The following is a 15,384-nucleotide window of genomic DNA, read 5'->3' as shown; positions in this document are numbered from 1 at the left end:
TCATTGGAAGGTTATTAGAATTCAAGCATATTGTAACCAAATCAATATTAAAATTTGATAAAAAATTTGATTAAAACTTAATTAGTATTCATTTAAAGTATATTAAAGATTATTTAAGAATTATTTTTAAATCAATTAAAATATAATGAGATTTGTATAAAAAAAATCTAAAGTTGATAGGATGTACTTAAGATAATTGAAAGCTTACTTGAATTATTCAAAGATGCCAAATAGTGTTTCTAAATATCTTAAGTATTATTTTTGGTTGTAAATCAAACTTCAAATTCTTCCACAATTAGATGCCAAATGTATTTTTAAGATAGTTTTTATATAACATGACATTATAAACTTAGACCATTTCTTATTTGTAAATAGATAAACAAGTTGCATATTGATTACACCTTATTTTCATTGATCATTTACAAATGAAAATTGTATTTTATATTTTATCTTTAATTATGGTTTTTTTATATTTGTGGTACTAAGAACATCAAAAATCAAAAATCAACAAATTTAATTCAAGAGTTATTATTTATAAAGTTACCAAATGAAATAGTGCAATTGTCTTAGCTTTCAAGACAACATAATAGAAATAAAGACCTTTAAAAACAACATGTTTTGCTTCACATAGATGGCAAAATACAACATGTTTGGTACCACAATCTTTAAAGACACTTTTGATATTTGGTAATATTATTGGAGGTAGAAACCACCCCTCATGTTTTTTTTTAAGAAAATTATAAAAGCCTCAACAATGATCAAATATCAAGATAGTCTTCTTGTACTGGTATGGGATACTATCAATGGCTAAAAGGATCTATTAACTGCCTTTGTAGGGAATAATGATAAGAGTATGTAAAAAATATAGTTCTAAAATCTTAAATAGTATTAAAGAAGCTTTGATAATCTTCTATAGCAATATGAAATGTACTTTAGGTTTTTAGATGAATTTATAGAAGACTTTTTAAATTTTTAAGGTATTCCATGCATTTTATAAAACGTAGTTGCAATTGTATAATTAAGAAGATAACTCAAAAGAAAAATGTCTTAATCTTATAAATACTAATCATAGAACAATTTTTTTGTTGTCATGTTTTAAGACTTATATTAAATCTAATTTTTAATATAATATCTTGTATTTTTTAATCTTCTAATCCATTGTCTTTGTATCCTATCATAATTATTTGTGGGTGAAAATATAATATTTTCATACATATATCTATTAAAATTAAAGCAATTTATTTTTTGAGATCTTTTTAAATAATAAAAATTTCTACAAATTCGTCAAATTTTCTTGTTCTAAACATCAAACTGAGAAACCATTCATATACATATTTTTAAGAGATTTGTTATTTATCCTTTCTAGACAAGCTCATGGAGCTTATGTGATAGACAAGCTCATGGAGCTTATTTGATAGACATGCTCATAGCACTCTTGTCCAAAAACCAAAGGATAAGGAATCGAATGATAGTTGGGACAACGTCATGTAATCTGACGTGGCAACGGCAGTCTCTCGCTCCGAAATGCAGTGGTTTGGTGAGAGCACAATTTTTGGGTCAAAAGAGCCCACCTCCGATCATTCCAGCTCAGCAAATATACACGTCAGACCGCCACATCATCATTGCACACAGTCTGCTTCTCCTTACCCTTACGTAGGCTTCGCTCTCTGCCTCCCCCCCCCCCCCTCTCGGAATCGGGTTTTGCGCATTCTCGTGCTTCTGATGCTTCAATCTCTTTCGGATTCGCAGTGGACGTCTCCGCAGTTCCCCGGAAGGGTCCTTCAACGTGTTTTCGAATTTACCCTACAGCGGAATCTATTTATTTTTCTTCTTTTTAGTTCCATTTTTCCTGCTGGAGGTGTGTGTTACTCCCCACTTTCTTCATTTTCTTCTTCCTGCGTCTGTTTGTTTGACATGTGATTGGAAATTTAAGCCATTTAGACGTTTCTGGAGCTTCGATGATGGAAGCTGTTTGTGATTTGAGTGTATAAATTTTTTGATTCTGATGTTCTAAGTCTACTTTGGAAATAGGTGTTAGAGGAGCATGTTTGCGGTTCCTCCGTTTCCATCTATTACACTACGTTTGTGGGTGTCTGTAACTCTTTGTTAGTCTTTGGTGGGACAAGGTGAGGAAGCGGAGGTGGAATTTAGGGACGGGCTTTGCGTGTGCATTGAAAGCGTTTGTTTGGGGCTGTATACTCTGTCGGAATTTGTAATTTTACAATTTAGGTCTGATGTTACTCAGCCCGATGCGACGTAAATGTGCAAGATTGAGGCATGATGCAGTCTTCATGCAACATGGTTGTGAGGCGGATTCTTGAGTTCCCTCCAGAGTCAGCAGTGTTTTATATCGTATTTGATTTCAATGGGTGCACATGATGGTAACGAGCTGTATGGATGTCAGAAAAGTATTCCAAGCGTGAAATTTATGAATGATTAAGTAGTCGAATTTGACCTCAATTGGATCACTATTTCGTCTTACATAGGACATGAAATGAAGATTCTGGAGATAGAATTTGCCCCTAGAAAGAAAGTTATTATATGATTGAGAGAATTAGAATCAAGTATAGTAAGATAGAGTATGAAATCGTTGCTTTCTCTCATTGCAGTGTTCTCCAACTGATACAGGCCAGAACAAGCCTCTTTGATTTCGCACCCCTAGCTGTAAACTTCAGAGCTCGGTATGGATGACATGGACAATATCTCGGGGAGTGCCATCCAAGTCGCTGGGGCAACAAGTTTGGTCAGCCTGGCGGCAGGACTCGGATGCTGGTTTTGGCTACCGGACCAAATTCATTTCTGGGGCAGTATTGCTATTCCAAGAGAGTTCGGCATCATACTCATCCCCATCATAGGAATCGTCTTAACTCTCATGCTAGCGCTTGTTGTCAAGTGCGACCCACTCTGCGAGAATTTGGACTCATCCTCCCAATCTGCCCTGAGCATGATCGTCATGTCTCCGAGCTTATTCTCTCCAGTGCTCCAGGTCATTGTACTGTGGGCTGCCTTCACAGATCACACCTTGGGCACCACTCCCATTGTTTTCCTCATGAGCCTTTTCTTGGTCACGCTGGGAGGAGCATTCAATTACATCGAGCAGAATCATGTGGTGGGCATCCGGGACCCCTGGACCCTGCAAAGCGCGCACGTGTGGGAGGAGGTGCATTGCCTGGCCACGAAGCTCTTCATGCTGGCTGGGCTTGTGGGCATGGTGTTTGTTTGGTTCATTCCCTCTGGGTTCTGGCATCTTCTCTTCTTAAGCATTCTAGTCGGAGTGCCTCTCATCACCTGCTCTGTGTACTCTTTCTTCATTCGGGAAGATGCTCAGTACCAGTATATCGTCAGGTAGGCTGGTGACGATCGATCCTAAGTCCTGAACTTGAACTGGAGAGTGCAGCGATCAATGAGTGATGTGCTGGACTAAGTTTAGGGTTCTGCCGTGGTTTCGGTATCATTTAGCTCACCCACTCGAGCCATGAAGGAATGCAACGCTGGCATGTTGGAGCTTGGATCGTCAACGTGCTGCAAATCGTGTGCTGGGGGGATATAAATAAGAGGCCCTGGTTATGAGACAGGAAGTGAAAGCAGTAAGGATTTAAGGTCTTGTTCCGTCACATATGATCGAGATATTTCATTTAACCTAGTGATTTCTGTGTATTTAGTACCTGTTCAAATCAAAATCCCTTCTGTTATGTGACAAGTCTAGGCGTAGATTTTTCCCAGTTGGATTGATTACTATTGCAATTGATTATGCCCTTGTGATGATATTCAAAATAGGACTGGCTTCTCCTTGGTTTTCAAATCCTAAAGTCTCACATCCTCTAATCTCGTTATACTTATCCATAAGAAGTGCGCAGACGAAGACGGAGCTATAGTTACTGGTACTCTTAGTATTTCTAAGTTATATGCCTTACAATGATCCTGCACATTTGCTCTAAAGTGTGGGTATTTTTGTCCATCCCCGACACTAATAAATTTCTCACAAGATTGGAACAAAACAAAAGGAATTTAATGCAACGGATTTGCTTTCGATGTAGAGAACTTAGCATGCATTCAGTTGTAAGTTAAGATATACTTACAAAATACAAAAAAAAAAAACTAAACTAAATCGGTACATATTTATTAAGCATTGCACGTATATGTTACAAAAATTGAAGTTGAAAAATAGTGATTTTTGACATTGCTGTTAAACATATTATGCATGTGATACACAAAGCTTGTGTGCAGTCAGAATCCATCATGGTCTCATACGAAAAAAAACGTAGCTAATTTAAAATGTTGATGTGGATTAAAAACCAATAACTTCAGGCAATCAATCACACTTTTACAAGTTATGATTGTGTTTACATTTACACCATTTCAGAAATCATCAACCGATACTCAAAACTAGTTGCTAAAGTGCAACAATCAGAGTTATTATCCTGCTTATAGATTTTGGCATCTTCGCTTCAACAACATCACCTTGCTTCATTTCCTAATCTTTCGTTTCTTTTCTCTCTTTTTTTTACTCTTTTCAAAAAAACTCACTATTTATAAACGAATCTTGTTGTCTCCTCGTTTTTAGCACTAACTATTCCTGATTTTTTCGCACAAAAAGTTCCAAGGTATTCACATCATCAGTGTACAAAATCACCAAGACTAAACCACAGAAACAAATCTGCCATAACATTTATCCACAACCCACAAACAATCACACAATTACAAGTCATGCACAAGAATCAGATTATAAATCATAGAACACTGATAAACATTATTATCCTTCAACTAATGGGAATTACACCCTACAAGCATGTAAACCCAGGTCAAGGCAGTTGTCAGCTTGCCACGTCACGGGTCCACCGAAGGACGGGCTGGGGGAGAATCGATTGACAAAGGAAGGGGGGACACCGAAACCCGGCCGCAAGGGAACGCGGGAAGAAACTTACGGTTGTCGCGTTCTATTCTATTCTACTGCAGCTTTAGTGCAAGCTTGTCCACTGAGCGCCCTTTAATCTCTCTGTCTCTCTCTTTGCCTCGGCCCAGCTCCCTTGGATCCGCGCCGTGGGCCTGTCTTCAGGAACCTCCCTTACTCCATTCTTACTATTCCATGCCACGCATCGCTGCTTTGAGGACCCTCGTTAGTCACCATCTTGTCTCTGTCATTGCTTTAAAAACTATCTCTCTACTTTTCCCGTTTCTCTCTTTGTTTTTGAATTCGGGAAGCCGGAGATTTTGTGCGGTCCGTTTGAGCGATCGAGCCAGAGTGTTGTTAGAGTGCGTGTTTGCCTTTTTTTCTGTCCTTCTGCAATTTTTTCCCCTTTGGTTATACCTGTTTTTGTGGAAACGGTGTTGGTATTGAGCTTCCGCAAGTGCGTTACTAGTGCTTGGTAGTGCGGGTTAGAGAGGGTGAGCTTTTTGTGCAAGGATTTAGGGTATGTTGTATTTAGTGGGTTTTTAGGGTTTTGTTTTTTAGTAGATGGTTTTGAGCATGAGAAGTTCAGTTTGCTTGCGTAGGTGGTGAAGTGCGTCTTTGAGGGGATTTTGGTGAAGTCGGCGTTTTGGCAGTGGAGAAGAAGCGTGGTTCTCTCTAAAGTCGTCTACTTGGACGGTATGAACTTATAGCGAGTGCAAAATCACTTCAGAAGCAATGGAGAGTGTTGATGCTGAGGTAGAAATTGATATGGAAATTTCGGACGACGAGCAGGAGAGTTGTAAGGGGCGTGTGGTGGCGGAACAGGTAGTTGATGACGAAGGGATTAAGCATGGCTATCCTGGAGACCCATCAATCACAAGCAGTATCCTCATTTGGTCGATATGTGTATTTTTGTAAGCAAGGCTTGTGTTTTTGGTGTCTGGTAGGTCATCGTTGTGAGATTAGCGGTTACGCAGGTGGTGTTGAGTACGAAAACTAGTTTTTTCCAGCTCATTTTCTGGAGGTCGTAGCAATCACTGGCATCATGCGCATGCCAGTTGTGTACCCCCTCCTATTACCATGTTCAATGCTCAAAAATGCAGCAGAACCCATTCTCACACTTCGGAACTTCTGATGGAAGGAGAAAGACATGACATGTTTAGGTCACTGAGTTGGAGTTTCCACCTTGTATAGTGTTAACGTTAGCGTCATGACCAGTTCGTGCAATACGATGCTAATGAACGTGATGTGAAGAAGAATTCCCTGACCTTTCTATAGAAACTCAATTCAGTCGCAAGCGAAAATGGTCAGCACCAGTGGAAATAACTCCATCAGTACGTGTCGAATATCACCACCTTTCCAAGTAAGGGATCTACAGTGACTTGTACCATTCCATACTTCGAAATCGACGGAAAACTTCAATGAGTTTTCGAATCGTCTGGCAAAGCCTAAATCAATATTTGTTTTTAAAGCACGATTGGTCTTCTTGAGTTGTCGTTTCCGTCTCGTCGGGTATACTGATGTTGGTTTTGGTGTTGCAAAATTTTTATTGGACGTCTGTCTGCTTTCAGAGCAAGTCGAAAAAAACTTCAAGAACTTTTGCGAGATTGGTCTTTGTGGCAGGGATACCACAGTCGTCATTCTTCCTCAGAGGTTCTGGACCGATTCATCTTGCTTATACCTTGTCTGTTTGGTTTTGGTTGGTTTATGAGACTATTGGGTTCATGATAGGGTTTTTCTGCCGCATTATATGGTGCTGTGGGTCGCTAGGTCTACGGTAGATATTATTCAAGGATAGCCGTGTAGTGGAACTAAGTCGCAGTTTAAGATAGCGCGTCATAATAGTCGATCGACTTTTCGAAGTCTAACCTGCATGTCACGAAACTTATTGCAGTCAATGGAAAATCTTGTAGAGAGTGGCAAAGAGGAATACTATCCAGCTTTGCAGGTCGGCCCAGCTGGGAGTTCTTTTAGTGTGGTAAGCACCCTTTGTCTTGCTCACAATCTTGGAATGTTAGGAGAGTAGTAAACCTACTTTCTCTTGTACATTATCCACCCAAAAGTTTCTGACCGTTTTCTGTTTTTTTCCTTTTTTTTTGGCAGTCCTTTTGGGTTGATAAGCCTTTAAAGCATGCACGCAGTAAAGAGCCGGGTGACAACTCAGGGTTGGTTGGCCCAAACCTTCCAGATCTTAGAGAAGGTGAAGCTGATGTTCCCCTCTACGATCGGGTCATTTCCTCACTGTCTTCTCAAGAACCACGCAAAGATGGGTGAGACTGACATCAACTGCAGTACTGCGTGCGGAACACTTGCTTTCAAAGAATGTTGTATCTTCTTAAGTACCTAGTTTATTCTTTTTCTGAGACTCTATGTTGATCCATACAGATGCGTACAGTTAGAGCGTGAGGAAGCAAGGTGTTTCAATTGCGGGTCTTACAGTCATGCACTCAGAGATTGTAAGAGGCCTTGGAATTACGAAGCTATCAACTCCGCTCGGTCAAATCATGCTTCCAAGAAAATTTTTTCTTCTGGACCCCGAACTGCGTCCAGATATTATGAGGCACATCCCAGCATTGAGGTCTGTGCAATCAAAGTTTTCTTTGTGATAGACACTAGAGATGAATGGTTAGAAGCCATTGGTTAATGGGTATTATGTTTTTACATTTTGCATGTGATGAAAGTGATTTCAGAGGGAAAATATTCTGTTTTGAAATAGCAGCGAAGGTATATAATGTCAATGCTAATTGTAAGGATCGTGTTCTGAATCAGGAACCTGATCGAACACCTAAACAGCTCTATAAAACCGGCGAGCATGGTCATCTTTCTAGCGATACCAGTATGCCTCTTCCTGTACTCTTGTACAATTTAATTCTAAGTTTGATTACAATGATTTTTTTCCAAGCAATAACTTAATACCTGCACTGACACCACACCACTTTGTTTTAGGCTCTGTCAGAAGGTTCATCATATTGCGCTGTTTTCTTCATAGATAATGTTATTTTTCTTGCCTATTTCCTCTTTTCTAATTCAGTCCGTGGAAATTTGAGAATTTGTCTTGGTTAATTGACAAAAACTGGGTTAACTATACAGGCAAAGATTTATCCAGAGCGACTTTTGGCCCCGACAAGAAGGAGGAGAAAACAAATAAGCTACCAAATACTGATGATAACGAAGAAGGTGAAATCGTTGATGATGTAGACTCTTCCTGCGTGGAGGAGTTGTACATTGCATTTAGTCCAGATGCTACTTCTCAAGCCGATAGAATCCCTGACTTCTCTGGAACACGTACTCCGTCCAGCAACTCTCCTCCTGAGCGAACGTGGAGAAGTCCATCCGTGACATATTCTCCTCCCAGCCAAATGCCCTTTAATAACCACCACCAACGTTCTTTTGCATATCCTGCACAACATCATCCTTTTACTCATACCCCACCGTCTGTGCACTACAATGGAATGAATCCTCCGAGAATACGTGACGATAGGCAATTCCAGAGGTCGTGGGAAGACAGAAATACGTACCATTATCCCGAGCACTCTAGTAGTCCTCATCCAGTAAGTGCCCCAAGTCCTCCTATTGCAATTCCAACCACCAAGAAAGAGGAAGATGATTGGGAACTTAACTTTGAATCAAGCGTTTATCATCCAGAGGATACACGGTCATTTGTTGGAGTGCCCGGTATGACTGAACAATACACTCCTTTAACCAGACGTCCCAGTTTGACTGTAAGTACTATTGCTGGGTTTTCCCCTCCCGATCCATCACAGTTGTCACCAACTGGTAGTGGTTATGGTGATAGCTTTCGACCATCACCTATTCCTCAAACATCAGTGCAGTACCACTTATCATACCAGAGCACTCTAGTAAGGCAGCCGTCCTGTCCCACAACCAGTGAGGCATGGGAAAAAGCGCAGGCTGCTCTCTCGTCACTGCAAAGCGGTGAGAATGGAAGCGGTCGTTGAGTTCCAACACTAAGCTCAAGGATTGAGGTAAATGAACCTTCTTTAGCCTTTGTATCATATGAATCTGGCTTGCTTTGTTATGGATGTGAATTCCAAAGAGTAATAGCCCAGTTGTTGGTACTCGTTGCCATGATGCGCAATTTGTGATTCTCAATGTAGTTGGAGATATATCGATCTGTTAAATTGACAAGTAGTTGAGGTTTTTGTGCTAAGAATTTTAGCCTTTGACATGCTGTATTCACTTTGGCTAAGTTCCAACTCTAGATGCGTAGTTGCTGTGAAACATTTTGATTTAGCAAGCAATTTTTTCGTAGTATACACCTACCCTTCACCTAATCCTCACTGAACTAATTTGGTTCAGTCGTATACTGTAAAACATAGTTTAGGTGTGAAGAAAAACTCTGTTGCAAGATTAGAATCCTCAAAACTTCTATGCTTAGTAGACCAGGACCTAACCAAGTTCGAAATTGCTTATTTTTCACCATTGCAACTGGAATCCTTGACCAGTGCAAGAATGTCAATCTAGCAAAGCTTGTTTCTCAGAACTGGTGCAGGTTATAAATGTGTAACGTGAGAGCTACAATTGTGTGGTTCCTCCTTTGTTCGACTTCAAGAATTGGAGTATTTCTGCTAGCGTCACCTCTCAATGGGATACTTTTACAAAAAAGATCCAGTTTTCTTAGCTCTTCCCAGCTGATGTAACTGACTGTTTCCGTGCCAATAGCAAACACAACTCTATAGGGACCTCCCCTACTTCGCCCTTATAAAGAATGGAATATGGAGAGTTCAAAAACAGATGTCACCCACTAACTCAAACTCAGAGCCACTATTTATAGTTATTAACCATTTTGATAACTGTTTGTAATCAAACCTTTCTTAAGTCGAAATTTCCCAAGTCAATATCAGAATCGACTTTGTATCCCACATCATATCTGCTCAAATGAGCAGTTTGCCTCAGGGTTCTATGACTGAACGCCTGAGGCAAACTTCCTCAAACATCATACGTTGGTAGTAACAAGATCTAATGAGAAATCCTGAAACTTGCCACAAAGTAGTGCTGCGATGAGGATACAGAGGCCATTTACATATTTTCGAATAAAACGGAGCTACGGCCTCTCATAACGCCGTGAAAAACCTCGCATCGAACCTTGGCACTCTTGTTTCGAATCCGAAGTCTCGCTTCTTCTGTGAGTATCCTTCACTTGATGAGAAACATACGAAACCTAACTGACCAATCACTCCGTTTCTGCAACAAATCCTGGCAGCACCGCAATTTTTTTTCATGCATCTTCTAAGAATTTTAGTATGTGGGTAGTCCTTGAAATTACTGGAATCTTGGGTTTCGTGACGAGGTTGTGGGATTTGGAAAAACGAAATGGGTTTCAATTGAAGCCAACGAAGGTGTTCGGGTCTGAACTTGGTGGACATTACGAAGTCGCTGGCAGGCGGCTCGTGGATGGCCGTTGGTCTCGGACGCTGTGGGTTCTCTCTCCTTCCCTTCCTGTTTCACTTACCAATCGCTAATCCTAAAGCAACACTAAGCACTCGTCCATCCACGCGATCAGTGACAGATCTCACCACTACTGACCCACTAATTCGATTCCCTAATCAGCATGGTTTATCGATTGAGTTATGGGAGTGCGAGACTGGTCTTTTCATATCTTCTGCAACATGAGAAACAGGGCTTGCTGTGCATGGCTTCCCTCACCATGGCCATTGTCGTAGGGAAGGGAACATGAGGACTTTAGTTTGTTGCACTGGTAGAAAGCCTGCGAAATTGGTGCACAACATACAATTACTTGTCGCCGGGTGCCGCGTCTTCTCCAGCACTGCATTGTAAGTGGGTGATTAGTTGGTGATTCCATTTGAACATCGACTCCGCTGCTTATGGCACTCACGTCCTGTGTGAGACACAATATGCGCGAAAGTGGTGTTTAGAATTCGTTTCGTTTCGGTGTTGAGAGAGCCGGGTGTGAATTGTTCGACCAATTTTCTCATGGCCGTGTTCATTTTCTTGTTGAATTCTTTGGAGTTTTTTGGTTTAAGGGTTTTTTCATTCTGAACTTCGCTGTTTGTGCTGGTTGGATAGCGGTGGCGAGATTCGTGACGTGTGATGCGATCGATATGATGTGCACTGGATTTTCCTGTGCATGGTCTGTGTGGTTTAGAAACTGAGTCGTATGCATTGGTGTAGTTCTAATCCTGTTTCATAACCAATCAGTCGAAGGATTCGATATGTACTTGATTCCTAGAGGTCAGTAGACTTAGGAAAGCAGAGACAATAGAAATCTTTGGTAAGTTTTGCATACTGTAATACATGAAGACAGGAAGGTCTTATGGATTGACGAAGTGGCGAGTAACGCTGGAGAATATCTAAAATAATGAAGACTCTTGTCATTTTGCGTACCCTCATTTCTCCATCTAGTCAACTTAGTGCCACTTTATGAGTCATTACAGTAACTTTTTATGTTGAAATGAATTAGCTTGATATTTGCTCAATATGACTTGCACTACTTAATACTCAGTTAAGCCATTGGGTCAGGAATGATATGAAGGTTGCAGCTTGTGTTTAGTTATCAGGCGATGAATTAACGTTTGTCAGTGTCTGAAAAAAGCACTAATTGGCATGACCATCATTCACAGTGGGAATTACTGCTCAGAAGCCTCCACCAGCTCTTTAGGAAAACCCTACGTCGGACCAAACATCCCAATCGAAGAGTGGCTGTTGCATCTGGAGACCTTACGATGAAGAAACCTTTCTAGCCATTTTCAATCTCCACAAGCAGGTACGGTATATGCCAATATTCTTGCCTGCAAACCTTTCTCACTCGACAGGAAGAAGGATTTCAAACACTTCTCTTCGTGGTCTGAGACTCTCAGTGATTAGATCGAGCTGTTTGCCCCGTGCTTGGATTTAGTATTCCAAAACAGGCGGCCATTGTTGCATCAGAGATTTTTTATCTAAAATTTTCTGAAGTGCTTCGTACAATGACTTGAAAAAAATTACTGCCCATAATAATTGTGACCTTGAGTGCTTTTGACATCAAAATCATATCTGTTCATTTAGGAGAGTAATATTGTAGTCTTGTGTGATTATTTGGCATTCAGAGTAATGAAGCGGAAATGTCATGTATTGACGTTTATGCCTGGGATGCTACAGACTTAAAGCTTCTCAAGCACACCATAAGGGTCGGTAGTCTGTTGAGGCTCGGCCTATCCAGCTTACAAGTATTTCTCCTTCCAGTGTCTCCACCCTGATATCATTTTCCGATGAGACAATAGTTCATGAAATAATGTACATCGTGTATCTAATCTAGTTTTATAAAAGTTTTTGGATCGAGATGAAAATGTTTCCACTGTATGTCAAACAGGAGGATGGACAAGATACATCGTGGAAAAACCTTTTGGAAAGGACTGAAGGTTGTCCTAAGTGTTTAGCTCTGAACTAGGAACTCTCCTTCCAGAGGAGTAACTTTGCCAATTATTTTCCATGTTAGACATGATGTCATATTCAAGAGCATTTCAATGATCCCTGGTCATTTTCTCAGAATTGCACGTTACCAATATTTTCGATGGAGAATAATCCAGGGTACCATTCAGACCACTTCGTATATGTGTGTATTAAAACATTAGAACTGTCATTATAGACCAAATCTTAACATTATTTCCACAGAAAACTCGAGTCTACATTGTTCTGGAATCTGGAGATGTTACTGTAGCTTACAGCTTTTGGAAAAATTTCTTCTGAGGACCCTCCAAGTTAGCGTGTCTTGAGAGCAGATAACACATGTATAGTTTTGAGTTCAACAAATCCAATTGGATATTTCTGTGTAAACCAGTGTCTGCGACTAATCAATGACTTGGGAAACTGCTCTAATATAGCTTTGCTCCATATTTATCAGAGTGATTGGTCTAAAACTATGACTTAATTAGAACTTCGTGGTAAAGGCGATCACCCAAATTGATTACAGCTCATTTGCAATTTCGTAAGTACAGTTTCAGAGTCCGAAAAAATTATGATGTCAATGGTCTTGAATATTATTCTTGTCGGAAATGATCATGATTTTGATATCGCAGGGCACAACTGAGTGGGATATTCTTGTGATTCAGTCGTTGCGCCTGATGACAACGGAAAAGCAGATTCCACCCCAGCCCTGAGCTTGTTTGGGATAAGAAAGTCGAAGGCACAGTTAATCTCTTTGATTACTATGTACCTGCTCTTTCAAATGTTCAGATACCTTAAAATCTATGGTTTAGTAGATTCGCATGAAACTCTGATCAAGTAAAAATCATCACTAGTACCCTTGCTGATCCATGATCAATGCACTGTTCTGCTCAGTCTTTCTGGTCTGTTCTGGTTGAGCAGGATCTGGAATGTATTGAACCTATCATAGACGAAGATGTAGTGTTTGAGCAGTATTAGGGATATGAAGATGACTTCACTGATCCAAAGATTTGCCAACTCCTACTTTCGCGTCTAATATTATTCCTATCAACAACTAACGCTGGAATGGTATGCCCAATCCGCCGAGCACGTCGCAGTCTTGTTCTGTGCACTGACTGCTCACCACATAGGAAAAGACAGGTCATTCCAGATAATAAACACGGCTGATAAGCAGTTGCTGTAGCAGATTGCTCAAGTCCGCTCGTGATTGTACATCTGCAGCATTCGTGGGGATCAACATGTTGTGCGAAGGTGCGAGTTGCGGATACATGAGGACTTCAACCTGGATTTCGTCATTAAAGGCTTCATCTGTATCTGAGGTTCACTACATTCTTGCAGGTTTTAAAAACAATCGATGATTGAATAGTTCTTCGGTGAAGAAAAGATCTGAAGTTTGTCTTTCTTGATCGTGATCACACATTGACATCATTTCTGCTGGTGGGATGCAGACATCAGTGTTCCGACTTGCTTATTTTCATCAATGATCAGGTTGCTTGAGAGATATTTACATCGTTATCATATCGTATTGATCCGGGAAAGCTACTGCTGATACCTTATATGCAAGGTTCTTTGAGACCCCATGAAGCTGGCAATTTAAATACACGAATTGGATACTTGCGATCTGGGAGTTGCATTTTGTAACCACCAACCTTTAAGGCAAGCCCCGCAGCTTAGTGGCTGGTTCTCTGAAAGGGTACCCTGAAGGATCAAGTCAAATCCTTTTCTGTTTCTCTTGGATTACTATTTAAGCATGCACAAATCTCTACAAATAAACACCAGTGGAAAAGTTATTTTGCACCTGTGAAGTGTTTGATAGTTTAGATGAATCCAGTATACTCTTCCCAAAAGGAGTGCAGAAGACGTGTTAAGAGCCTATGGCCAGCCTTCAACGAAAACTAGTCGACATGGTTAGCAGCTATCAACATGTTTGGGAATTAAACGTATCAGAACAAGACCATGATCTACCACACGTCGTTTTTTGTAGTGTCTTGCATGAAATGGCTCTATTGCAAGGCGGTGTTCGAGATACAAGAGTTCTGCATTAGATGTCGTGCAATAAGTTGGCTGCGAGCTTGCCGTGAAGAAGATGTGAAGCGGATAATAAGACGGGAAATGAGAATTTATTGCAGAATGTTATGATCTATCTCATGAATACCCACCAGTGGTCTGATGTAACTCTTAATTTCGTCTCAAAGTGTTTAAGGAACGCCCAGAGTTTACAGAGAGAGGAGCCGCTTCAAGGCTGCAAGTTGACTGAAGGCATTCGTTTGCCACAATGCCAGTGTCATTGTGACCGAATCACCCGAAGACCGAAGACATAGTTACATTGTTCGATCCTTGGGGAGGAAGTTTGACTTACTGTAGTTGGCGTAGATTACTGTGAAGGATTGCTGTCGATATCTGGTATGGCGTGTCAACAAGTCTGGTGTTGCCAAGTCTTTGGTCATTATTTTGATGCCAAGATGACCATCCTTACCTTTCAGATGATGTGAAGATAGTTAACTCTCTGACTGTCTTGATGACAATACTTGCTGTTTCTGATGAATTGTACTAGACTAGGAGAATGAAAAGACTGTAATATCACAAGTTGATAGCTACAAGTTGATGGGCATGCTGTCGGCCCAGAAATTACGCCGCTCAAAATTATGTCAACAGTGTTGTGTGCTCAAACAATGAAATGTTCCTACACCTGTATACAATTCCATCCCAACACCACGCTTACGGGCCGGTGTAAGGTAAGCATTTCTTTCTACATTTCAGAACCCACAAACTCATCGTGGCTCATCGTTGTTCTTGTAAACAGTGGAAAATTAGAACTGACCACAAAAGTTGAAAAAATTGTAGCTATGTTGCATAACTGATTCAGTCATATTCAAACTCAGGTCTACTTCCCGAACAGATTCACAACTTTATTTGATCATATTTAGACACCACTGAAACTCTGAGCCCGGTTTTTACAGTAGATGAATCAAATGCCACTCACTTGACACTCAATACACCTCCATTTCTACATAAAACATGAACGGGAAAGTACTCTCCAATCTAAAACCAAAACATACCAGACTCGGCTAAATCATCAACTTATAAGC

At 40.5% G+C, this 15,384-nt stretch overlaps 2 protein-coding genes and 1 long non-coding RNA gene across 15 annotated transcripts; all 3 read left to right on the top strand.

Annotated features, from left to right (window-relative positions):
- Positions 1-1,743: 1,743 nt before the first annotated feature.
- Positions 1,744-3,700, top strand: LOC112286100 (uncharacterized). Of its 3 annotated transcripts, none has more exons than XM_024527679.3 (2): positions 1,744-1,858; positions 2,629-3,700. In XM_024527679.3, the coding sequence occupies exon 2, from the start codon at positions 2,684-2,686 to the stop codon at positions 3,347-3,349; it is 666 nt and encodes a 221-aa protein (XP_024383447.1). In that variant the 5' UTR covers positions 1,744-1,858; positions 2,629-2,683; the 3' UTR covers positions 3,350-3,700. The 3 variants fall into 3 exon arrangements, with proteins under 3 accessions (XP_024383447.1, XP_024383449.1, XP_024383448.1); XM_024527681.3 differs by having other exon boundaries at positions 2,610-3,700; XM_024527680.3 differs by lacking the exon at positions 1,744-1,858 and adding an exon at positions 1,987-2,126.
- Positions 3,701-4,962: 1,262 nt separating this feature from the next.
- Positions 4,963-9,466, top strand: LOC112285505 (uncharacterized). 5 transcript variants are annotated; one of them, XM_024526403.3, is made up of 9 exons: positions 4,963-5,116; positions 5,494-5,774; positions 6,170-6,254; positions 6,463-6,544; positions 6,786-6,869; positions 6,995-7,161; positions 7,277-7,469; positions 7,661-7,727; positions 7,982-9,466. In XM_024526403.3, the coding sequence occupies exons 2-9, from the start codon at positions 5,627-5,629 to the stop codon at positions 8,848-8,850; spliced, it is 1,695 nt and encodes a 564-aa protein (XP_024382171.1). In that variant the 5' UTR covers positions 4,963-5,116; positions 5,494-5,626; the 3' UTR covers positions 8,851-9,466. The 5 variants fall into 5 exon arrangements, with proteins under 5 accessions (XP_024382171.1, XP_090108584.1, XP_024382169.1 ...); XM_090252458.1 differs by having other exon boundaries at positions 4,973-5,253; positions 6,805-6,869; XM_024526401.3 differs by having other exon boundaries at positions 4,973-5,253.
- Positions 9,467-10,043: 577 nt separating this feature from the next.
- Positions 10,044-15,047, top strand: LOC149988450 (uncharacterized). Of its 7 annotated transcripts, none has more exons than XR_016504457.1 (8): positions 10,044-10,686; positions 11,178-11,253; positions 11,494-11,636; positions 12,011-12,439; positions 12,928-13,060; positions 13,217-13,363; positions 13,517-13,633; positions 13,744-15,047. It is a non-coding gene; the product is annotated as an uncharacterized LOC149988450 (long non-coding RNA). The 7 variants fall into 7 exon arrangements; XR_016504456.1 differs by having other exon boundaries at positions 10,940-11,253; XR_016504452.1 differs by lacking the exon at positions 11,178-11,253 and having other exon boundaries at positions 10,044-10,328; positions 12,011-12,078; positions 12,222-12,439; positions 13,744-14,938.
- The last annotated feature ends 337 nt before the right edge of the window (positions 15,048-15,384 follow it).

This window comes from Physcomitrium patens, chromosome 8 (genome assembly GCF_059467195.1).
Source record: "Physcomitrium patens ecotype Gransden chromosome 8, ASM5946719v1, whole genome shotgun sequence".
Lineage (NCBI taxonomy): Eukaryota > Viridiplantae > Streptophyta > Bryopsida > Funariales > Funariaceae > Physcomitrium > Physcomitrium patens.
The sequence above is the reverse complement of the archived record's forward strand: the minus strand, read 5'-3'. Positions and strand labels throughout refer to the sequence as shown.

Bases quoted from the DNA above. Each gene is read 5' to 3' on its own strand.
- LOC112285505 (XM_024526403.3), top strand. From the start codon at position 5,627: ATGGAGAGTGTTGATGCTGAGGTAGAAATTGATATGGAAATTTCGGAC. The intron at 6,870-6,994 runs GTAAGCACCCTT...TTTTTTTGGCAG, and splicing joins CTGGGAGTTCTTTTAGTGTG to TCCTTTTGGGTTGATAAGCC. The intron at 7,470-7,660 runs GTCTGTGCAATC...GTTCTGAATCAG, and splicing joins AGGCACATCCCAGCATTGAG to GAACCTGATCGAACACCTAA.
- LOC112286100 (XM_024527679.3), top strand. From the start codon at position 2,684: ATGGATGACATGGACAATATCTCGGGGAGTGCCATCCAAGTCGCTGGG.